The sequence below is a fragment of the Pipistrellus kuhlii genome, unplaced genomic scaffold, assembly GCF_014108245.1.
Source record: "Pipistrellus kuhlii isolate mPipKuh1 unplaced genomic scaffold, mPipKuh1.p scaffold_m20_p_3, whole genome shotgun sequence".
Lineage (NCBI taxonomy): Eukaryota > Metazoa > Chordata > Mammalia > Chiroptera > Vespertilionidae > Pipistrellus > Pipistrellus kuhlii.
Window position 1 is genome coordinate 86,957,502 of NW_023425529.1, and position 25,924 is coordinate 86,983,425.

The 25,924-nt window shown below is 37.8% G+C and overlaps 1 protein-coding gene across 4 annotated transcripts in view; it reads right to left on the minus strand.

Moving 5' to 3' along the window:
* LNX2 (ligand of numb-protein X 2) overlaps positions 1 to 25,924 on the minus strand; it is a 62,053-nt gene that overhangs the window by 4,599 nt on the left and 31,530 nt on the right. For 2 of the 4 annotated variants that reach the window (XM_045588471.1, XM_036454707.2), the window contains 7 exons: positions 22,723 to 22,788; positions 15,963 to 16,210; positions 14,614 to 14,813; positions 13,719 to 14,087; positions 9,181 to 9,321; positions 6,345 to 6,522; positions 3,343 to 3,574 (listed from right to left, as the gene is read on the minus strand). In XM_045588471.1, coding sequence (XP_045444427.1) covers positions 3,343 to 3,574; positions 6,345 to 6,522; positions 9,181 to 9,321; positions 13,719 to 14,087; positions 14,614 to 14,813; positions 15,963 to 16,210; positions 22,723 to 22,788 — 1,434 coding nt within the window. The remainder of the gene's footprint in view (positions 1 to 3,342; positions 3,575 to 6,344; positions 6,523 to 9,180; positions 9,322 to 13,718; positions 14,088 to 14,613; positions 14,814 to 15,962; positions 16,211 to 22,722; positions 22,789 to 25,924) is intronic. The other 2 variants (XM_045588473.1, XM_045588472.1) reach the window with 2 other exon arrangements.

The window sequence follows — 25,924 nt, forward strand, 5'->3', positions numbered from 1 at the left end:
CTGAACCTATATTTTCTCACTGTACTGTTAACAGGTCTTCCATTCTGATATCCACTGGTACCTTCAAAATTTATATGGTGGTACACTTGGCTGGGTGGCTAGGAGGTTAGAGCATCGGCCTGTGGACTGAAGGGTCCCAGGTTTGATTCCTGGTGAAGGGCATGTCTCTGAGTTGCAGGTTCCATCCCTGGTCTTGGCTGGGGCATGTATGGGAGATAACCAACTGATGTTTCTCTCTCTCTTCCCTTCTCCTCCTAGCCCTTCCACTCTCTCTAAAAAATAAATGGAAAAAATATCAATGTTTGAGGATTAACAAAAACAAAACAAAACAAAACAAAAAAAGTGGTATGACTTCAGCACTCAATTGAAAGAAAATGAGTAGAGCAGATTCCCCCAAAATGTAAGATCACTATCCACCTTTTTAATCTATCCAAGGAATTAGAATTTGCTGTATTTTCCTTTTTCACTTAATATGCTTCCATTTTAAGAGACTCTAATTGACAAAATAGGGGACTCAAATCTGGAAAATAGTAATAAAAATCTCCTATTTCAATTTTGGTGTATGAAATAAACAGATATCTAGTAGCTAAATCATTTGTCATAAAAAAAATCTCTCTCCACAAGGTCCCTACAGGACCCTGAGACATGAATTCTATTACAATTTTAGGCCTCTTTGTTGGTTTTATTTTATTGATTTCAGAGAGGAAGGGAGAGGGAGAGGCAGAAACATTAATGATCAGACAGAATCATTGATTGACTGCCTCCAGCATACCCGCCCTGGGGATCTGGCCCACAACCTGTGTCTGCACCCTGACCAGGAATTGAACTGTGACCTCCTGGTTCATAGGTCGATACTCAATCACTGAGCACAGTGACCCGGCAGCCTTTTTGTTTGTTTTAAACCAAGAAGACAAGTTAGCAAGTTAGATTGTAAACAAACTAGAGGCCTGGTGCACAAAATTTGTGCACGTGGGGGGGGGGGGGGAAAGGGGTGCTGTCCCTCAGCCCGGCCTGCACCTTCTCCAATCTGGGACTCCTGGAAGGATGTTCTACAGCTAGTTTACAGGAATCAGGCCTAAACTGGCAGATGGACATCCCTCACCCAATCCCAGACTGTTGGCTCCTAAACGCTCACCTGTCTGCCTGATTGCCCCTGATCACTCTACCTGCCAGCCTGCTTGCTGCGACCCCCGCCCCCCTGTCAGCCTAATCACCCCCAACTGCCCCTATGCCAGTGTATTCACCCCCAACTGCCTCCCCTGCCAGCCTGCTCACCCCAACTGTGCCCCCTGCTGTCCTGCTTGCCCCCACTTTCCCTCCCCATTTACCTGCGCGCGCCCCCCCCCGTCCCCCCCCCAGTGATCCAGTATCCCAGCCCCACCATTTTATCTTTCTTTTTTTCATCGCCTCCTTGAGTGAAGGCCAGGGTTGGCTGGAAGCAGGTATCTGGGATTTATTTATCTTCTACAATTGAAACTTTGTAGCCTTGAGCAGAGGCCAGGGCTGGCCAGGGTGGATGGGAAGCTTGACTTCCTCCATTGCTGGGGGCAACCCAAGCCTCCTGCTTGCTCCAGCTCTGTGGCCACTGCCATTTTTGTTGGGCTAATTTGCATACTCGCTCCTGATTGGCTGTGGGTGTAGGAGAGTGATGGTCAATTTGCATGTTTCTCTTTTATTAGTGTAATCTACTAATCCAATTGTATAATCTAATCTAATAATGTCCTTTTTTTTAATTGTTCTTTATCTGAAAGTACTTTATAAACCAGAGTACTATACAAATTCTACCGTTTCCCCGAAAATAAGACAGTGCCTTATATTAATTTTTTCTCCCAAAGTTGCACGAGGTCTTATTTTCAGGGGATGTCTTATCTTTCCATGCACTAGGTCTTATTTTCGGAGGATGTTTTATTTTTGGGGAAACACGGTAGTTATTACTAATTTATTCCAAATGAAGCTAGGTAGCCCAGAAATTGGCACATTCTTATCGTTTATTTTTATTTTAAATAAGTAATTTTCATACTTTGTTAAGAATCAAAATGTTTCATCATAGTTCGATTTTAGGATTTTTTTTATATGTTAAGAATCTAAGCTGATTTGGAAACAAAAATAAGAGCACATTCTTCCCACTTCAAGATCAAATTATGCAATAACCACCTGGAGGTTCCATGACCAGACCCTGACCAAGTTCAGAACACATTGGCTGGTCAGTCAGTCATGAAGCAGTGAATTCTTTAGAAACGTGGGTAGGAGCCGAGACCAGTTTGGCTCAATGGATAGAGCGTCAGCTTGGGGACTGAAGGGTCCCGGGTTCGATTCTGGTCAAGGGCATGTACCTTGGTTGCGGGCATATCCCCAGTAGGGGGTGTGCAAGAGGCAGCTGATCGATGACTCTCTCTCATCGATGTTTCTAACTCTCTATCTCTCTCCCTTCCTCTCTGTACAAAATCAATAAATTATATTAAAAAAAAAAAAAAAAAGAAACGTGGGTAGGAGCAGCTATGCTTGAATACCAATCATTGGATTTAAGACTCTTATGCCCAATAAAAATTGAGTTTTATACCCAGCCATTTTAGGAGAGTTAAAAGCATTAAGAACAAAGGGCTTTTAGAAAGCCTCCTGGGATAAGACAAGGCTCTACACTTTGACCCCATGAACATGAAGTCTAAGCATGTATCAGAATGAACGTTGATGATGACAGCTTTCCTGAGCAAGAGACTGCTTGCCCACGTATGAGCCTTAACAGAAACAGACAAATGGATTTATTAATTTTTATAAATAGATGTCTTTTTAGCTTAGTTCTTATTATTACATTTACCTTTTAAATATAAGCTAAAAAATGACCATTTATTATAACTTGATTTGATGTTGCTACTTTTATCTAAAATTTACTGGGTTACACACTAATAAAAATTGTAATTATAATTCTATCTACTAAAAGGGTAATATGCAAATTAACCAGCACTCCATCACAAATATGCCAGTGCCCATAGCCAGAAGATGGCAGCACCCAGTCCTCTCAGCCCCACCGGAGTCCCCCAGTCCTGGAGGGGTGGTCACTGAGAGTGGGCATTGCTGTGGCAATGAAGCAAGCGTTCCATCCTGGCTGTGGAGGGCCTCTGTGCAGCAGGCATGGAGCGGTGGGGGGGTAGGGGGAATGCTTGCATCGTCACCTAGGCAATGAGGCAAGCATTCCATGCCTGGCCGTGAAAGGGCCTCTGGGCTGCAGAGAGCCTCTGGGGAGCGGGCGCAGAGTGGCCAGGCCCCACAGAGAGCTACTGGCACACGGATTTGTGCACAGGGCTACTAGTTACTTTATTAAGCAACAAAAAAAGCTGTCAGTACCTTGGAAGCCCAAGCCACATGACCCACGATGGGGACCAAGTGGCATCGTACTCGTTCTCACTGAGAGTGCTTGGCTGCGCATCCGTGGCCTGGGTAGCCTCCTCAACAACCTGGACCTCGAGGGCTTTCAGGGCAACAGCAGGGGATGCAGCACTGGCTTTCAGCATAGCAACAGCCTCACTGTGACTTAAATTGGTCAGATCAATGCCATTGATATTCAACAACACATCACCTGTTCAAATGTCAAGACAAAAAAAAAAAAAAAAAAAAAAAAGAATGAGCTGAGCTACTAAGTGATTATCTCCCTGTAAATTCTTCTACTGATAAGCTAAGCAACAAAAGCTAGTTTCATGACTCATATGAGATAAGGTAAAAGACCATTTTTTTTCTTCTTTGTAATTTTTATAATACTGAGAAAAAATTCAACTCATGAGAATCACTCCAGCCCTGGCCGGTTTGGCTCAGTGATAGAGTGTCAGCCTGCGAACCGACAGGTCCCAGGTTCGATTCTGGCAAGGGCACATGCCAGGGTTATGGGTTTGATCCCTAGTGGGGGATTTTTAGGAGACAGCCAATCCATGATTCTTTCTCTTCATGGATGTTTCTATCTCTCCCTCCCTCTTCCTTTCTCTCTGAAATCAATTATATATATATATATATATATATATATATATATATATATATATATATATATATATATATATATTTATATATATATATATATCTATATATATATTTAAAGTAATTTCATAATATATAGGGAAAAGTGTGGCTTGAGGAACTGTGATTCCATTGGAAGTCAAAAGTCAAAATCCTTGACCCTGGCATGTCATAGGTTTAGCTGAGTACAGCCCCTTGCACATTCAGTTCTCTTCTTTGAGCTTCAATGATTTCTACTGTTCTTTCTAATTCAAAAATTATTTGACACTTAGACATGAATTTTTAATATTCTATGTTTACACAGTTTTATACATAAAGACAGCCCTACACAGTTCACTCAGTGCACACATATCAGAATATGTAGAGAGTATATTCTTGGGCCTACACAAAGAAATGAAACTAGTGATTTGAACATCTTTTCCTTGAGGGAGAAAAAAAAGTATTTGTTCCTCTGTCAAATAATATGATAAAAAGGGCAGTGGGGATTAAATAAAAGGCTAGGAAGAAAAAGATTATTTCTGTAGGAAGCACACATACTTGTATCAAGAAACCTACATAAAAACTTCTCTCCCAATTCATCTATTATTCATATTGTTAAAGCAAAACATTTTCATTGTAGAAAATTTAGAAAACATAACAAATAATAAAAAGGAAATAAAATTACCCCCAATTCTATAACTGGACAAATACCTGTAAAAAATAGCAGCCTTCTAAAGAGATTACTCATATAACATTCAATTTATTCTAATTTCAACTTTATGGTTTTTAGTATAGTCACAGAGACCTCTCATTTTAAGATCAACCCCCAAAAGACATGTACCCATTAACAGTCACTTTTCTTCCCCCAGGCCTAAGTAATCACTAATCTACTTTCTATCTCTATGGATCTTCCCACCTGGGCATGTCATATAAAAGGAATCACATGTGGTCTTTTGTGACTGGCTTCTTCTTTTCATAGGCATAATGTTTTCAAAGTTCACCTATACTGTAGCTTGTGTCAATGCTTCATTCCTCATTAGAGCCAAATAACATTCTATTGTATGGATATGCCATATTATGTTAATCCATTCGTTAACTGACAGATATTTGGGTTGCTTGTACTTTTTGGTTATTTTGAAAAATTCTGCTGTGAAACTTTATGTACAAGTTTTTGTGTGGTCACATATTTCCATTTGTTTAGGAACAGAATTGTTATAGATCAGATGGTAACACTATGATTAACTTTTTAAGGAACTATTAAACTCTTATCTAAAACATTTGCAACAATTTACATTTCCACAGGCAATATCTGAAGATTCCAATTTTTCCACATCCTTGCCAATGTTTGCTATTGCTTTTTTTTTTTATTATATTTATCCTTGTAAGTGTGAAGCGGCTTTGATTTGCATTTCCCTAATAACTAATGACATTGTGTATATCCTTTGGAGAAATGTCTATTCAGATCCTTTGCTCGTTTTTCAATTGGGTTATTTACACTTTTATGTATTGAGTTGTAAGAGTTCTTTAGTACTCTAGATACAAATCATCAGATATACAATTTACAAATATTTTCTCCCATTCTGTGGGTTATCTTTTTACTTTCTTGGTGGTGTGGGTCCATTATCAAATTTGCAATTTTGATGAAGTCGTTTATCTATTTTGTCATTGTTGCTTGTGTTTTTGGTATCATATCTAAGAAAACCACCACCTAGTCCAAGGTCATGAGTTTTTCTCTGAATGTTGTAGACCTTACATTTAGGTATTGGGTCCATAATAAGTTAATTTTTGTATGTGGCTTGAGGTAGGAATCCAACCTCACTCTTGAAAAAAAAAAATAGCTTTTAAGACTCACTTTTCCACATGAATAAACCAAGTGTATGAAGAATGCTGTTTTCACCACTACCACCCCCATGTACACAAATAATATAATATTGATGCGGAATGTGAACTTTCGTGTTAATCCCTAAACCCACTATATTTTTAAAGTTTGTCTTTGCTCCACATCCCCTGTGAACCCGTCCCACTTTATTTTAAGCAACATTTGTATTTTGGAGATGGTCCTTCAGAGAATCTAGTCTGCCATCACGTAGAAAACATAAACTTCTTAGAAAATATTTTCTAGCATAAAATAGACCAACAGTCTCCATAACTGCTAGTAAATGCCAACCTTCAGCAATTTCCCTTTACAGTAGGCATTTTTCTACGCTTATAAAGAGGCTTTATGCTTATATATGCAAGGGACATTTTAAAGAATTAAAAAAGTAATATTTAAGAGAAAACGTTGTACATAGTTTTTACGTTCATAGTTAATTCAGGGAGAAGATGTAGTGACATCATTGACATTACTGACAAACCTATCTTACCTCTCTTGATTCTGCCATCGCGTGCAAGGCAGCCATGAGGCGGCACACTGGTCACAAAAATGGGCAGTTCCCCACTCTTACTTCCTCTGCCCCCAGCTACTGTCATTCCAAGGGACTCGTGAGGTTCCTTCTTTACAGTAATGTGTTTTTCTTGGCAAGTAACACACTGGGTAAGATCCTAAATCATGAGAGGAAAATTTTGTGGAATATATTTATTGGAATGAATATAAAACGAGGACAGCTTAAACTAATGTAAAAACTTATATGGTAACTGTAATTTTTTTTATCACTCAGTATAGAACTGAAAGTAATACACAGTTCCTCATAGGTTCAAAACTACACACTGATCACTGTGGATCACGTCAAACTTTGGATTTTTCGTATGACAATGGAACTAAAACAACTTAGGACTATTGGCATGTGTAAATTAAAGTAAAACAAGCACATCATTTATATAGTTATCTTAAAGTCCGATATATGATCAATTCTATAAAAGAAAATAATGTTTGACTTTTAAGATTCTAAATATGAGCTAATTAACTTTTCTTCCATCTTTCTTCCCTATTCTTTGAAAGGAAAGTTGATAGTACAAGATTATATTAATGTTACTAACAATATCAACAGTGGAAATATATGAGTTACATTTACAGAATTTTAATATTTCCTTTAGTGGCATAAATTTAAAGAGTTGACATGCACATATCTATTAACCAGGTCCTAGAATTCCAGGTCATGTGCTTTCTCTGATCCTGGACCCCTGCACTCCTGAAATTTTTATTAAGAGAATTATTTAAAATAATAGCAGAGCATTCCTAGCTGAAAACCTGTAAATATCTTAAGTGGTCTCCTATCTAAATGTATGAAATCTATGTTAGTATTCTTCAAAATGGACAAGAGGATTTATATGAGGACATGTAAACCCAGCCTTGAGGATATTAAGCGTTTTAGCTCTCAGGTATTTCATTATTTAAAGATAGGGATTCTAGTCCTCTGACAGCTGAGATGTATGCTTCCCCCCCCCCCCCCCGAACAAAACCTAACAAAATCAATGGTTTTACTGGGTAAGCTTTAAGGAAACTTCTCAGGGTTCAACACCATATGAATGCTTATCCAAACAGCTACATAGAAGTTTATTAGTAGACATATATTTTAATTTTTTAACAATTATAATCACCTGAACAGGTTGTTTCATGAATTTGTGTTTTGGCTTTCCCTAGGAGACCTTTATTTTTCTATATCAGATTTGTCATAATAAGTGCAAGAGTAAATAGCTAAATTAACTCTTAAAAGTATATCTCATGTGGTTGGCCCAACTAACAGGTTTGCAGAGTACCTAGAATAAGAATAAATTCAGCATTACTATGTAAAACACTGTGACATAAAATTAAAGAGAATAAGAATTAGCAGAGTTAAAAGAGAAAAATATATGTGCTCCAAACAAAATGAAGCAGTTATCTATATGAATGTTGAAATAATTAAACATAATTTTAAAAATTTTCTTATGTCTTAAAATTACAATGTTGTCAGACATCCATATCTCAAATCATTGTAAAATTCAATGACACAAAAGATTCAATAATCAATTTTTGGCTTATACTACAATTCTTTAAGAATATTTATCTTGTAAAGCAAGGACAAGCTATCTGAAATGACTACTATTAGAAATTATTGTTCAAAACACTAACTCCTTTTTCACAGTCATCATTATGAAGGCAAAATTACAAGGTTTCCCGCATACATTCTGTTTTTTTGTTAAAAAATGAGAACAAAGACTGTGGTTATAATTGTGTGTACGTATTAACTAAACCAAAGATCAGTGACAAGTCTATACTTAAACTCAGAAAACCAGATAAACTTGATGGGCCAAAAAATACTCATGTCTTTAAGAAATGCTTTTTTAGGGTACCCGTGACATTCCAAAGGTAATTACTTTTCAAATATTGTACTTACATTAAGAAGCCATTTTAACACATAGGCAACTTCTATAGTTTTTAAGCAGATCAATGGATAAGTTTTTGTTTGGTAAAATAATTTAATTTTACTTAAGGAAAGTCACTTTTGAATCTCACATTTAGCTTATATTTTCACACAGTTGGGTGAACGTAATCGTTGAAAAAATCCTAGCCAATCAGAAGTTGAGTTCACACAAGGATCCAATGAAGTAAATAATATGAAAAAATGCAGTGAAGTACCACTCTTTTTTCATTTCTGGAACTAAAGTTAGAGAGTATCAAAATTCTCAGTACAGACATACATGTCTTAATATATTATAATACCAGTGAAATATTAATGAAGCTGTAAAAATGCTCAACATATGGAAACTTAAAATAATTTAAGGTAGTATTCCTATTAAGCTATAATATAAAAAAGTGCTATACTTGTATCTATCAAAATGTATGATTTATACGTTTAATAATCGCATATCTAATTCTGTTGTTGCAGGCAACCTGCTCGATTGCAAAGTATAAACTTGTCATCACTGTCTTCATTTTGCTTTTTCAGTCAGACAACCAACTGCTGCATTTAAATGAGTAATCCAAGATAAAGCCCACTTTCAAGGAAGACTAAACAGAAATTTTTTCCTGGAAGATCAAACATTTCTCATCAATCACCTGGCAGAAGGGACCTTCTTCACTAAGAAACCACCTCTATTGTCTGAAGAACTGAGACAACAGAGTCACACTCCAAGGCAGCAAAACATGCACATTTCACCTCCCCAATGCCCATGTTCACCTTCTCCAACAGAATAGCAGCCTTCATTTAAATTTTACCAGTTGTAACAATGGTCCTTTGAGGGTGGGTAAATTAAAACACACAAACAAACACAACACCTCACCTTATGTGAGCTGGGTCTGCTGTAATACAGTGGCTGCGCATGGTGCTGGCTGCTGCTCTGGGTTCCTGCTTCTCGGATAGTGTTACCAGGCTGGGCTTTCCCTGGTCTAGCAATTGTTAAATTGACCCTTTCTCCACTAGCCTGGAGGAAACACACATACATACATTACCACCAGTCATTAATGAAGCTTCTCATTGTAAAAATTACAGGCAGTATAGTTTCTAATGCACTTATCGCTATACCAGAGCCTTGCTTGGGTAGTGAATGCAAGCACTGGTGGTGAGGAAGAAGGAGGTTCATTTCATGAGTTAATATTTTAAAACTTTTGCAGGTGAATCACACACACAGAGCTCCTGGATATGCCCTTCCCAACTCTACCTCCAATAAGGCAAAGCAGTTACCTCTCATCTCCCCTTGATTTCTTGAAGGGTACGGTAACTTTTTAAAAAAAATATTTTTATTGATTTTTTACAGAGAGGAAGAGAGAGGGACAGAGACTTAGAAACATCAATGAGAGAGTATCATCGATCAGCTGCCTCTTGCACACCCCCTACTGGGGATGTGCCCGCAACTAAGGTACATACCCTTGACCGGAATCGAACCCAGGACCTTTCAGTCCCCAGGCCGACACTCTATCCACTGAGCCAAACCGGTTTCGGCTAAGGTAACTTTTTATTTTATTTTTTAAATATACTTTTTATTGATTTCAGAGAGGAAGGGGGAGATAGAAACATCAATAATGAGAGAGAATCATTGATCAGCAGCCTCCTGCAAGCCCCTTACTGGGGACTGAGCCCACAACCCAAGCTGTGCCCTGGATCGGAATCAAACCTGGGACCTTTTAGTCCACAGGCCAAGGCTCTATCCACTGAGCCAAACCTGTATGATAACTTTTTAAAAATTCTTCTTTGCCCTTTCAATACTAGTCCTGGCACTGAGAGGGTCATAGCAAAGGAAGGAGATAGAAAGGAAGAAATGATTCAAAACTTAATTAAAACCCATTGTGACTTTTGAAATAAATTTTATAGTGGCTACTTTGGAAGTAATAATTGATGAAACTATGCCCAGCTTTGTTTTTGCTTGTGATAGGTTCGAGTCAAAATAGGATTTTTTTAAACAGTCCTGAAAAGAATGATTATAGAGATACGGCATAACAAGACCATGCACACACACACACACACACACACACACACACACACACACACAGTATGTGTATGACACAGCCACATGTCCCTAAGGATTAATATGGTAAGTTACTTTAGAGGTTTATGATGATTATTTTAAATTTAGAAGTCCGTTATCTATATATCTGTATTTTAAACAGAGATTCATATCTAGTATATTTTTAAAAAATACTTTGTTACTTAATTTTTTACTTTAAATTATTTTATCTTTGTTTTTTAATGTACAAGCCTAATTTATTTGATATTGACTCTTGGTCATGACCACAATTTTCAATTTTATTATTATTTCTCTGGGAAAATAGGATAGCCTACTTTCAAGGAATTGTGGTAGAAAGAGGGGAACTCCCTCATAACTATAGTCAACAATGTTAAGAAATTACTCCATTTTTAGTTTTTAAATTGGAAAATAAGTGATAACCAACTTTAAGACCCCAATGAAAACCATTTTCTATTCAAACATTTTATAGCACTAAATAGTTTCAAACAAGTTCTTTAGAATAACTGAAAGAACAGTTAATATACAGCCATACTTCCAAAGCAGAGTCTGGGGCTTGATCTAAAAGATCAATAACAAAGTAGAATGTTTAGAATTCTGATACTTAGAATTCTGATACTTCAGGTTATTAGATCACAGTGTGAAGTGGTGAGACGCTCCCTTTGTGACTTCATGTCAGTGTAGGATCATTTTCATTATGCTTAACACCTGATAACTACTAAATATTTCATAATCAGTACTTCAACTTTACTGGGAAATTCCTACTTACAAAACTATAAATAGAAATGAATCACTGATCTTAGATTGCTTCAAAGACAAAATTCTTTAAAAAAAAAAATATATATATATATATATATATTATATTGATTTTTTACAGATAGAAAGGAAGAGGGGTAGAGAACCAGAAACATAGATTAGAGAGAAACATTGATCAGCTGCCTCCTGTGCACCCCCCACTAGAGATATGCCTGCAGCCAGGGTACATGCCCTTGACTGGAATCAAACCCAGGACCTTTCAGTCCGTAGGCCGACGCCCTATCCACTAAGCCAAACTGGTTAGGGCCAAAGACAAAATTCTTTGCATGTAATAGAAGTGGGCAATTAGGCTTGAAACACTTCAACATTTGTGTTTAGGCTAACTTTAAACAGACCACACATGTAATATTCCAGGATTTCAAACATAGCAAAAGAGTTGTGTTAAAGTCAATATATTTTAAAATGCAGGATACCCAAATGACAATACCCATGATTCATAAGTAAGTAGCATGCTTTGTTACTGGGTGTATAAATTAGTATAGTCTGATTTTTACAGAAGGAAGTTTAGCAAAATGTCTTAAACCTGAAAATAAAAGTTATAGAACACAACATGCACACAGGTATTAAAAATCACGATGTGAATCTACACTTACTATTTTTTTTTAAATATGTATTTTATTGATTTTTCACAGAGAGGAAGAGAGAGGGATAGAGTTAGAAATATAGATGAGAGAGAATCATCGAACAGCTGCCTCTTGCACACCCCCACTGGGGATGTGCCCGTAACCAAGGTACATGCCCTTGACCGGAATCGAACACGGGACCTTTCAGTCTGCAGGCCGACGCTCTATCCACTGAGCCAAACCGGTTTCGGCTACACTTACTATTATAATAAGTCCACAATATACTGTTGATGTAAAGAAAAAGTTGCAAACTCAGAATTTATAAGTGCATAATGTTAAGTATTTGTGTAAATATGCACCTATTTACCTGAGGACAAACACATAAAAAATGTTTGTAATGATGGTCTCCAAAACATTAATGTTGACATTTTGGGGCTATTAGATTGAATGTGATTTAACTTCCTTCTTTATTTTCTGTATTTTGTCTTTCTGATTCTTTTTATGGGACATGGAATACATTTCTTTTTCCCACAGAGAAAGTTAAATTGACCAACTTCGGTTTTCTATTCTCTGAGGAAACTATGATGCAACTATTTAACTACTGCATTATAAAAATCAAAATATACATTATTATGAAAAAAATTTAATGTATTTTCTACCTGTGTATGTACATTTTTTCACATTTTGGTTAGAAATGTAGTGAGGTCCATCTACTTAAGAATTGAGTATTTTAACACTGCCTGAAATATATTTAGTCAGTCTATTTATCTGTATCTTACTGATCTGATTTCTCACTATATAAAGTTTACTCAGCTCTCCTGTTTCCTTTAACAAATCCCATAATTGATTAACTCCCCCCCCCCCCCCCCCCGCACCCCCTCCTCCTCTCACCAACCTGGCCCTTTCATGATGTACCTGTCCTCACCAGGGCAGCTGCTGCCTGGTATCCACAGGTAAAGGTCCGAATTACTGCCTCTGATTTCAAGAAATTTTAAGGCACCCAATTTCTTTAAATTTTGTCTATGAACTGAGGCCGATAACTGAATCTCCCTTCAATGCAATGTGGCTGTGTGTTTCTGTAAGGCTATACTGAACCAAAAGTTTTAAAAAGGAGTAAGTTATAGAGGTTTGAGAATTGGGTTTTCTTATAATCTTAAATTCTCATTATTATTTGATTCTGTGTAGTGCACACATGTTTAGTGACTATCCACCTATTTTAATTCCTGATGCTCAATTATATTAATTCTTGATTTCCTTTAGAGTGTTCTGTTGGGCTTACTTTAAAAAAAAGGCACTATTGTTTCACCCTGATCTCCGTAGGAGATCCCCACACTGGGTTAAATGCCATGGCTTGCTGCAGAACCTGAAATCTTCTCTGGGTGGTCTTCTAAATTTATCTGGAGTAATTCTCTCACTAAAAACATGATTTTTCTGTGATAATAACTATCCTTACTTTCTTTACAGGGATACTGTGAGGAGAAATGTTAATGTGTTTGAATTGCTTTAAATTCCTTAAGATGGAAAAAAAAAAAGGCATTATAGGATAACATTTATTCTTAACAAAAAACGACCTGCTATTTTTATGTATCTTAAAGTGAAGGGAAGGTAAGAGATGAGGTAAGTCACAACCTTGGTAATCACAGATTCTTTGAACTTTACTTTTCTCTTTTGTTATATGTGGACAACACCGTGTGCTATGTCTACTGCTAGATGGACCCAAGGGAGCAAAGGAGAAATGACACTTTAGAGACTGCACCTATAAATAGCCAGGCTACAAGTTCATGGACACAGTGCTTAGGAAAGATTCTATCTATAATGAAGTTATACGACTGTGGATTTCAAAGAATTTAAATAGCTATGCTTGCTTTTTCCAATGAAATATTAAACATGCCCAGATTCTTATGTTATTGGCTGATGAAAACAAAATACTGATATGTGGTAACAAAGGCCAAGCATTTGGAATGCATGTCTCAAATGTACCTGAATGATCTGTGCAGCCAACTCAGGAGTTCCGTGCTTCAGGTCATGCCCGTTGATGGCGAGCACCCGGTCATTGCTGCTGAGTCGCCCATCCTGCGCAGCAAGCCCCCCTTCCAGCAGGTCAAGAATAAAAACTCCTGGCTCATCCGTCCGTCGTACAAGTTTGATGCCAAGCTGTTCACCATAGTCTCGTTTATGAAGAACCACGTGGAAAATCTCTTCTCGTGGAGAGTTCCCATCAGAATGGCTAGTCACTCGGTTACCGAAGCGCCTCTCTCGTAGCACAGTGAGCTGTAGGGTGCTGCAGGGCTGTGAAAGGACAGCCCTGGCATAGTTGTGCGACACATTGCTAATATCATAGTTGTTGACCTAAAAACAAAAAAGAATTATGATCATACTGTGACTATATTCCCCCCTCCTATTTATAGAAATAACATTTCCCTAGGAAACTAATATTGTAAAAATGATATACAATCATTATTTACAAAGAAATCCACTCTAAAGACATTTTAAAGTACAGAATTCCTAAAATTAACTTATAATTAGCATTAAATAGAGAATAGTAGTTAGGATTACAGCATTAATGATAGTCTTGAATTAGCATCCTTTGTTCTGCTATGTACTAGCTGGATGACCGAGGGTCATTATAGAACTTATTTGAGTGTGTTTCCTTATGTGTAAAATGTGTTACATATTTGGGATTGAAATTAAGGTAGGAAAAAAAAATTCCATAAAATATATGGGGAATCAGAAGAAATTATAAAATCCTAATATTTTACATATAAGAATATACTCACATTCATATACTTTAGGTTCCACAGCACCATGAATTTTCAAGTTTTAAATTTATGAATAAGAACGAAATGATACAAATTAACAGAATTAAAATTGGTACCTGAAGAATCTGGTCTCCAGCAAGGAGCCTTCCATCTTTGGCAATTATCCCATCCCGATAGACTTCCTGGATAACAATGTTAATCAGTGGTGTTTCATTGCCACCCACGATGCTAATTCCTAACTGAATGTAAGGATTAGATCGGTGAATTTCAATCGTGGTGATTTCACCTTCTGGTAAACTAGGTGGTTGTTGTGTGGCTGCGAAGTTAAAAATGAGAAAGAAAAAAGAAAGAAAATAAATGTTTTATATTTTGAGGTTCTTCAGGTAAATAAGCCATCTTATGTTAATATATGACTAATAACTAATGATACCACTGGAAAAGAAAAAGATAGTGACAAAATATCTATATGTTAATATTATCTAAACATTTCCTCTTCCGAAGGTGATCAGTATATAAACAACAAATAGCTACCATGTATCAGATAACTAGGGAAGGTACAATGATCTGATAAAGAAATATTAAAAGACAGTCATCTTGTTCTAACTGATAAGAGAAAGTCTGAACCATTAACAAATGTGAACATGCAAGGCAGTTTAAGGAAAAAAATAACTGTGCTATGTAATCACTACAGATGCTGAGCGAGTAATCACAGCTGTAGGAGAGCTGTAAGAGGTGGATGGTGAGCCTTTATAGATGAAAAAAGTTCTAGCTATGGCAGGGAAAATTGGAAATGTTTAGTAAAACTTAAAAATTTTAAGGGAAAATCATATTTAAAAGTAAATTCCAAGAGATATGCCCAATATCTAGGACTACAGGCTTTCTGTTTGCTCCTAGTGGGTTTGTACAGTCGGATTAGTGACTGACAGCAGAGTGCAGTAGTCACAGTGTGGCTTTGGAGACAGATATCCAGCCATTTCTTAACAGTATGAGCTTGACCAATTAATCTCTCAAAGACTCAATTTTCTCACCATTAAAAAAATAATAACCCCATAATATTGTAACAAGCACTTAATCAGTTAATTTATATGAAGTGCTTGGCCCAGGGCCTGACACAGAACAAGCACTTAATCCAAGGTATTGTTTTTGCCATTCTTGATGTTACTGATTTTTTAGTCAAAAAGCAACAAAGTCTGAACACAGGAGCAAACAAGAAGCTGTTAATGACTAGCAAATTCATGAACTATAACAGAAGAGGGTGGGGGCACCTTCTTCCAGGGTAAAGATCATGTTCTGCTTCTAAAATGCCAATTGTTCGAATTATAAACTTAGGGTGATTCCATCCTATCTCAATAAAATCATTTTTTTAAGAGGGAAAAAAATACACGTTGGAAAATCGGAGGAGGAAGTAAGGAGGAAGCAAATGTCCGATTTGAAAACAGAAAAGAAAGAGGTGACTAGCACATACTATCAGCAATGGTGCTCTCCTCGAAGGCGGGGTTGTCCAGGCCAGGCTCCTCAGTCCATACAGGAAGAGAGGCTGAGGTCAAGTTCCGTTCGGCAGGCGCTGTGCCTGTCCCTGAGCAGTCCGTTTCGGGAGGAGAGGTACCTGGGAGATCTATTATAGTGGTTCCATTTTCATTTTCAGTCTCTGTCTGAGTTTTGCTGGTTTTCCTTCTCTCTAAGGCAACTCTCTGATGAGAAGCTCCAGGACATCTAGAAAGAAAATATCAGGTGGTTTCCAGATTATTTGAAAGGAGAAAAAAGTGACTAATGGCTCATATCACAACAAAAGAATGTCAGTGGCTTCTATTGCACAAAGCACCTAGAGGTATCCATAAGTTATAATTCCACTTGAAGTAAGTTCTTACCACTTTACATAGTGAATTTAAAACAAGGCGTCAGCATAAACAATGGTTTGGTATATATCTCAAAGAATGTTTCAATAAAAATTTGAGCATATATTAGTACCAGAGACATACACACCAGTATAGTATACAGTATTGTTGTCTCAATCCTACAAGACTTATTCTGAGTACAACCCTTTCTACAGGTTTACTGCCTGGACTGGACTGGAAATCATATTCTTCTTTCTCAATAAGCCCTTAAGCGCTTAGACCTTAATGCCCATATGCCTGACTCTGCACTCTCACAGCCAATGTCGAACATTTACTCATTAATGATAGCAAAACATTGAAGGTTTACAATTTGTAGGAAAACATAGCAAAGGCCCAAATAACTGTATAACAGACATGGAAGGAAATAAAGAAAACATATATCCTAGTTTGTAAAATTAGAATTGCAATTGTGGAATTACAGCTATGCTAAGTTAAACATATATTCCAAGTATCTGGGAAACTTACATAAACATTAAGAAATATGAAGTATTTGTTTGATTTTATTTATTTAAGCAAATAAAAGGGCACAAAAGTGCTTGTTTAAACATTTAAATAAAATTTACACAGATATTAGAAGGGTCTTTTCTACCTGACCCGTTTACTGGAGAACATGACTAATGCACAGTTTGAATGGTGGGAGAAGGAGAGGGAATTAGTGGAGAGCTAGATGTACATCCTACAGCCCAACTTGACTCAGACACCGTGTTGGGTAAGCAGGCACACAATTTTATGTCTAGGGTTGTAGATCTTCATTCAATGACAATATTGTTTAACAATGTAGCATTTTGATAAAAATTAAGTATAGGATTAAATTAAATTAAAATGGCAATCTATCTCTTAAGTATAATAGAAATAAAATTTCCCTCATGAACTAAAGATTTAAGTCCCGGATTTCAAGTTCTTTAAAAGAATCATTAAGAAGTTTTTACTCAACTTTCTCCCACTAGTGATTTTCTCTTCCCCTCATTAAGAAGATGGCTGACTTTCCTTACTGCACTGCTGAGCAGCACTCTAGGGAATGTTCCTACAAGGGCTTGACAAATAAGTTTGAAAATGGTATCACTGAAAAACCATTTTTGTAAGTATATTTATTTAGAAATGCATTTAAAAATATTTACTTCAATAAAAAAAATTGAGACAAAACTGTATCATAAAAAATATTTGTGACTAAACAGATAAATATACGAGTTCCAAAATGTATATCATACAGAAATATATACATGTGCAATAGCTAGTCTTCAATGAAAAACATGAATTAGGAAAGGGAAATACAAATAGAATGTGAACACTGGGAATTAGCCTAGCTTACACACAAAAAACTCCTATAAACTAAATAACTACAAAGCCTATCTTATTGTTAAAAATGAAAAATTAATTTAAAAAAATCTAAAGTTGTTTGAGAGGCAAAAAAGCAAGTATACTTAAAGTCCCAATGGGGCAGCAAATTGCTAATAGGAACTAAATAAAGATACTTTTAAATATCATGTGAAAATACAAAAGAGAGAACTTAGCCAGCACTGGAGAACACTACCTTTGAGAATAACCATCCTATATAATAAAAGCCTAATATGCAAATCAACCAAACAGTGGAACAACCAGTTGCTATGATGCACACTGATCACCAGGAGCTTCCCCCAACCCGCAAGCCCCAGGCCGGCCAAGGCGGGTGTCAGTGGAGGCCCCCCTGATCACCCGCTGGCCACCCTGCAGAGGGAGGTGACTGGCAGCAGCAGTGGGGCAATTGGCAGGCGGGACTGGTCAGTGAGTAGGCTGGGGGGCTCCTGCAGAGGAAGGTGACTGATGGTGGTGGTAGGGTGATCAGGGGCGGGGCTCCCCGATCGCCCCACCAGTCACCCCAGTGGAGGGAGGCTACCAGTGGTGGTGGCAGGGGGTGGGGCTGATGAGAAGGCAGCGCCAAGGTAGGTGCGGGGGGGGTGGGGGGGCGGCGGAGGGGCAATCACCCTGCCAGTTACCCCACAGATCGGCCTTGATCACTGGCCAGGCCTAGGGACTTTACCCTTGTACAAATTCCGTGCACTGGGTCTCTAGTCTATATACGTAAATTGTCCATTATGGCATCACAGTAATGACTGTTCAACAGGCTGTGCACGCAGCAAGGGGACTTGCATGAGGCTCGCTTCCCTGCCCCAAGCACTGGGCCGAGGAATGAGGCTGTGTCCCCTGCCCGGAATCCTCTTTTTCTCCCGGGTGCATGCGCCCGACAAACACCCTTGTGACACTCTGCCTGGGGATACCACCAACCCCTTGCCTGAGGTGGGGGCGGCGAGGGATGACACCCACACGACAGAAGGCCAGTTCTCGAAGCACGGTCAGCAGACACCAACTGGGGCGTGCGAGCATTGGTGGTGACTCCTGGGAGGGGTTGCACATTCAAGTTGAGAGGGTGTGGACCCAAATGAAGAAAGGGCCTGGGCGTGATGACAGAGAGTGGACATCAGGATAAGGCACCGGACCTGGATGGGCCACTGGGTAAACAACATGTAGATCCTACTGCCACAGACACACAGGGCAGCCCCATGATGCCTGGGACACTGGTCGATCCTCCCAAGCGCACAACCTCAAAGCCTCCTCCTGCCACCATGGAAACCACAGGCAATCCTCACACCACAGGGAAGTCACTATGGCTTTCTCCAGCCGTCCATCCATTCATCTGCCCGGTCTGACCCGTTGGGGGCTCGCATCCTGGGCGAACGCCCCCTGAGGGCAAGCCAGGCCCCAACTATGCCTGCACAAGCACGTCTGCTGCCTGTGAAATCGGGACGGGAGTGGACAGAGAGCCGGTCGAGGTGTGGGAGCACTCTCGGGGACGAGAAAGGCCTTCCCCTCTCCCTTCAGCATGCAACAGGAGAAAAGCCTCACGTGTGCACACAACGCAGTGGTCCCCTACTTGGAGCAGGGAGGCGCAGGCCACCGTAGGCAAGACACAGCTGCATTGTCGCTTGGCCTCTCAAAGCTGGTGTGAGAGGGGCCCGAGTGCCCAAACAGAGGACATCCCTAGGGTTCCCGGATTGGAGAGGGTGCAGGTCAGGCTGGGGGACCACCCCTCCCCCCGCCCCAATACACAAATTTCATGCACCAGGCCTGTAGTATTGAAATAAGTTGGAATAGATGAGTAGATTGAGAAAAAACAACTAGACAAGAGGAGACAATGAGAGCAAGACTTCCAAGTAATCAAGGGAGACAAGAGTGTTGCCAAAGAAAAAGTGGCCAATAACACACGTACCACATAAGAGACAAATAAGATAAAGACCAAAAAGCATTAGTTTGATTAAGTATTGAAAAAGTCATGGTGACCCCAGAACGAACACTTCTGATGCTAAGGGCAAGAGCCCAAACTATAATGCCAGCATTTCTGTTACCTTAATACAAGCATCTATTACAAAAACATCACACTAAGAATTACAGGGCTTAAGTGAGTAGGAGAATTGAGAAAGACCATGCAAAACCTGTACACCTGGGAATTGGAATGGCTGCTAATGGGGATGAGATTTCTTTATGGAGTGTTGAAAATGGTCTAAAAATTTGATTGTAATGATGACTGTATACTTCTGGAATATACTAAAAACTACTAAAGTGTACACTTTAAAAATAGATTGACTTTTATAGTATATGAAATATATCTCAATAAACTCCCCCCCCCCTCCCCCCAAAAAAAAGACTATATGGAATGAATAGATCAGAGCAGGTTTGGCCAGAGAAAAGCCCAGACCAGACAGACAACTCACAGCCATCATTCCTAAAGTTTGCAAATATTTGAAACTGAAAGAAAATGAAGAAAAACCAACATTTGTAAAGCATCTAATATGTGCCCGTCACATGTAAAAACCTTTACATACAGAATTTTAGTGAATCCTCACAATCACTCTATTATCCCAATTTTACAAAATGGGAAATTTGAAAGTCAACTAAGGCACCATCACATCGTTGTTAAATTGTAGAGCCATTTAAAACACTCTCAGATCTGATTTCAAAGATGTTTTCTGTTTCCACTTTGTCACACTAAATTCATTCTTATGGAGTTCTTTCTCTAGGTCTTATAAATTGAGTTTGTTCCAGAAACTTGTACTTAGAATCACAATTATAGAATGTAAGAATGAGAAAGGCCTTGGTGATCACTAAAAAAAAAACACCAAAATCATAAACAACAACAAAAACCCATGCATCTTATTAAATGGAGTATTTAACAATACAATACAAACTGCAACTGGCATTAAGGGACATAACTTGGATTATTCAAGCAGATAACTCATTGTAGCAGAAATCTAGTATAGAAGATATTACAAATAAATAAAAACAACGGAAACAAAATACATGCAACATTTAACTTCTCAGACAATGCAAATGGAAGTGTACCTCTGAGACGGTAGTCTGCCCTTAAAAGAGGCGATAGAGGCAGTATGAATTTCCCAGGGGGGCCGCTCTATTGCAGTTTTGTTTTTAAAATTTTAAAAATAAGATCAAAAAGCTCTTATAGCAACCAGAACCAAACTGAGGGACTTTTTCCCTTTCTGCTGAAGGTTATACTTCCATTCTTATTAGTATGGCTCTTCTTATGGAGACAAAATTACATAAAACTTATGATATAGTTGCATCATTCCCAGATACAACTATGATTCACATTGGGGAATATACAGTGCAACTGAATACACTATCTTATTAGTAGTAGTATTAGTGTCAGTGGTGGGACAGCTGTAATAGAAATAAAATAAAACGAAACAATGCATGGTTAGAAGTAAAATAAAACACAATGCATGGTAAATGCCAGCACAATGACAAGTACGTAATAAAACTCAAATAATATGAGCATCTTAGAAACAAGAAAAGTGAGCCCGACCTGTGTGGCTCAGTGGTTGAGCATCAACTGTTGAACCAAGAAGTAACAGTTCGATGCCAGGGCACATACTGGGTTGCGGGCTTGGTCCCCACCGTGGGGTCTGTAGGAGGCAGTTGATCGATGATTGTATCTCATCATTGATGCTTCTATCTCTCTCTCCCTCTGCCTTTCTGAAATCAATACAAATATTTTTTTTTTAAAAAGAAAAATGATAAAAATAGTTGTGGATTAAAATATGCAAAAATAAAGTGATGTCAGTGAAAATGGTAGGTTAAAGGTACCTGAAAAGCCTCTCCTTCATAAAGCAAAGAGAACACTGGCAAACACTGTTAGATCCAACTATTTTTGAGTTCTTGAAATTAGCCAAAGTTTGGTAGCAAGCCAAAGTGTGTTTACCAGTATTCAAGAAAAATGTCTAAATTTCAGTACAGTGAGCTCTATGGCATTAAACGCCCTGTTCTGGTCCCCAACTCCTTAGCTCCACAAAAGCCTGGAAAAACAATTGTCCATAATCACAGTTTGGCAGACATTGAAAGTGTAAACTGGCATGCTTTCAAAGCCCCATTTCTAGAGAATTGTCATTACTAATTGACCTGTTGGCTCCTTGAAAGACTCCACCCATAAGATGTCTTTTAACTAACCTGACTTGGAGCTCACCCAGTAAAATCAACCTTTACACTTGGGGGCATTCATTGGGGGAAAAAGTCAGAGTCAACTGTTTAAGATTGTGGCTGCCTGAGGTGGGCAAAAAAGGCTAATCAAAAGTGTTATTGTTTTTTAAAACTAGGGATAGAAATTTCCATAGGGGTTCTGACATGTCCAGACTGTGTGCATGCATCTGAAATAGTTGAGAAGGCACTTAGCTCTCATTTCTGGCTAATATTGACATTTTGTGAAAACCAGCAATGAAGGCTAAGGAGGAATTGTCTATTGTCTGAGTGTTGAAGATGTGCCCCACCATGAACACAGAATCCCTCAGAAACACTGGGAAATTTATTGGTCACAGGCATTTAAGGAATTACCTGTCTGACCATTAGCTGGCCATAAGCTGAGCAAAGATTTTGTAGAATTTTGTAGTTTATAAATGTCACTGGACAAACAGACAACAAACAGCAAAACAAGACCTGAAAAAGAATGAATAATCTGATTTCCAGAGTTTCTATATTACATTATTTAAAATGTCAAGTGTTCAATAAAAATGTTAAAAACATCCAAAGAAACAAATGAGTATGGCCCACACACAGGAAAAATAGCAGTCAATAGAAACTGTCCCCAGACATTTGCCTTGTCACTAGACATGACTTAAATAAAATATTACAAAGGTGTTCAAAGAACAAAGGAACCATGTCTAAAAACCCAAGGAAAATATCAGATTGTTTTACCAAATAAAAATATCAATACAGAAATATGTTATAATAAAATCCAAAGAGAAATTCTGTATTAAAAAAAATGAATAAATGAAATTAAGAACTCACAGCAGATTTGAACAGGCAGAAGAAAGAATTGGTGAACTTGAAGTTAGGTCAATTGAGATTACCAGTCTGAGGAATAGAAAGAAAAAATAAAAGAATGGATAGAGTCTCAAAAACCTGTGAGACACTATAAAAAATATTAGATATGTATAATGGGAGTGCCACAAAAAGTCAGAGAGAAAGGGGCAGAAAGAATATTTAAACACAAAATAACCAAAATCTTCCCAAGTATGATGATTCTTGAAAGCAGCAAGAGAGAAATATCTCATTACATAGAAGTGATCCTCAATAAAACTGGCAGCTAATTTCAGAAATCATGGAAATCAGAAGGCATGGATGACATATTCAAACTGCTAAAAAGAAAAAGAAGACAAAACAACGAAAAAATCACAGGACTTTCAACCAAGGATTCTATATCCAGCAAAACTATCCTTCAAAAACATGAGAACTGAAGACATTCCCAGATACTAGTAAACAAAAACAAAGATTTTGTTACTAGCAAATCTGCCATACAAGAAATACTACTCCTTCAAATTGATATGAAAGGTATTTAGACAGCAACACAATCCACATGAAGAAATAAATAGCACTGACACTGAGGAAAGTCACATAAATACATATGAAAACAGCCTAAACATATTTTTATAGTTCTTTTTTTGTTATATCTGGTTTAAGACAACCTCAAAAATAATTTTAATTCTGTTTTTATAGGTATCAATATATAATGCATAAAGATGTAATTTGTATAACCATAACAGCACAGAGGCAGGAGGAAGGAATGGAGCTATATATGAGTTTTTATATACCAGTGAAATTAAATTAGTATTAATCTGAGATAGATTGTTATAAATTACAATGTTAATTGTAATCCCTAGCACAAACACTAAGAAAACAAAACAAAAAACTATATATCTGGCCGCTGTTGCTCAGTTGGTTGGAGCATTGCCCCATATACCAAAAGGTCCGGGGGGTTGGATTCCCAGGCAGGACACATACCTAAGTTGTGATTTTGATCCCTGGTGGTGGTGGTGAGGGGAAGGTATATAGGAGGCAACTGATTGATGTTTTATCTCGCACATCCATGTCTGTCTGTCTGTCTCTCTCTCATAAATTTAGAAATGTATATATATGAACAGAAATGCCAAAAGAATTAAAATGACATACTAAAAAATATCTATTTAACATAAGAGGGAAAAACTGGAGGAATAAACAAATAGAAATGAGATACAGAAGCAAGTAGCAAAGTGGCAGACATAAATCTTACTTTATCAGTAATTATATCAAATATAAACAAATTAAACACTCCAATCAAAAGTCAGTGATTGGCCGGGACCAGTTTGGCTCAGTGGATAGAGCGTCGGCCTGCGGACTGAAGGGTCCCGGGTTCGATTCCAGTCAAGGGCATGTACCGTGGTTGCGGAAACATCCCCAGTAGGGGGTGTGCAAGAGGCAGCTGATCAATGACTCTCTCTCATCGATGTTTCTAACTCTCTATCCCTCTCTGTGAAAAATCAATTAAAAATATATTTAAAAAAAAAAAGTCAGTGATTGGCAGAACAGATTAAAAAGAAAACATGATCAACTATATATCGACTATAAGAAGACACACATCAGATTCAAAGACACAAATAGGTAAAAATTAAAAGAAGAAACAAAGATACACCAGGCAAATAGTATTTTTAAAAAATATATATTTTTTTATTGATTTCAAAGAGAAAGGGAGGAGAAAGAGATAGAAACATCAATGATGAGAGAGAATCATTGGCTGCATCCTGCACACCCCCTACCAGGTACTGAGCCCACAACCTGGGCATGTGCCCTTGACTGGAATTAAACCCAGAACCCTTCAGCCCACAGGTCTACCACTGAACCAAACCGGCGAGGGCACAAATAGTATCTTAAAGAGGACTATGTGGGTATACTAACTTCAGACACGATAAACTTTAAGACAAAAATTATTTCTAGTGAAAAGAACATTTTACAACATGAAAGGTTCAATTTATTAATGTTATGACAATTATAAACATAACCACAACACATCCCCAAATACATGAAGCAAAAATTATAGAATTGCCCAGCTGGCATGGCTTGGCGGTTGACCTATGAACCAGGAGTTCCTGGTTTGATTCCTGGTTGTGGACTCGATCTCCACTAGGGATTGTGTAGGAGGCAGCCAATCCATGGTTCTCTCTCATCATTAATGTTTTTATCTCTCTCCCTCTCTGAAATCAATAAAATATATATTTTAAAAAATATATAGAATTAAAATAAATAATTCAACAATAGTAATCTAAGATTTCAGTACCCTACTTTCAATAATAGAAACAACTAGGTATAAAAATAAGAAAAAACAGACTAACCTAATAGATATCTATAGAACACTTCACCCATCAATAGAGGAATACACATTCTTCTGGAGTAGACAAGAAGCATTTTCCAGGATAGACCATATGCTAGGCCATAAAAAAGAGCCTCAATAAAACTGAAAGGTTTGAGCTGAAACCAGTTTGGCTCAGTGGATAGAGCGTCGGCCTGTGGACCGAAAGGTCCCGGGTTCGATTCTGGTCAAGGGCATGTACCTTGGTTGCGGGCACATCCCCAGTAGGGGGTGTGCAAGAGGCAGCTGATCGATGATTCTCTCTCATTGATGTTTCAAACTCTCTATCCCTCTCAATTCCTCTCTGTAAAAATTCAATAAATTAAAAAACAAAAAAAAACAAAATAACAAACAAAACTGAAAGGTTTGAGTTGTACATAGCATGTTCTCCAATCACAATTAATTCAAAATGGATCAAAGACCAAAATATAAGAGCTATAACTAAAAAAGTCTTAGTGTAAATCTTCTTGACCTTGGAGTAGGCAATGATTTCTTAGATGTGGTACCAAAACCAAGCAAACAAAGAAAAAACAGATAAACTGAACTTCATAAAAATTAAACGTGTTTGTTCTTGAAAGGACATAGAAAAGTAAAAAGACAATCGATAGAATGCGAAAAAAATATTTAAAAACTGTATGTAATAAGGTTCTATAACCAGAATTTACATAAAATGCTAAAAACTGACAAAAACACAACAATCCATTATAAAAATGGACTAATAATTTTGAACATTTGTTCATGTGCTTATTGGCCATTCAAATATCCTTGAAGAAATATCTATTCAGACCCTTTGTCCACTTAAAATTGAATGACTTGAGCCCTAGACAA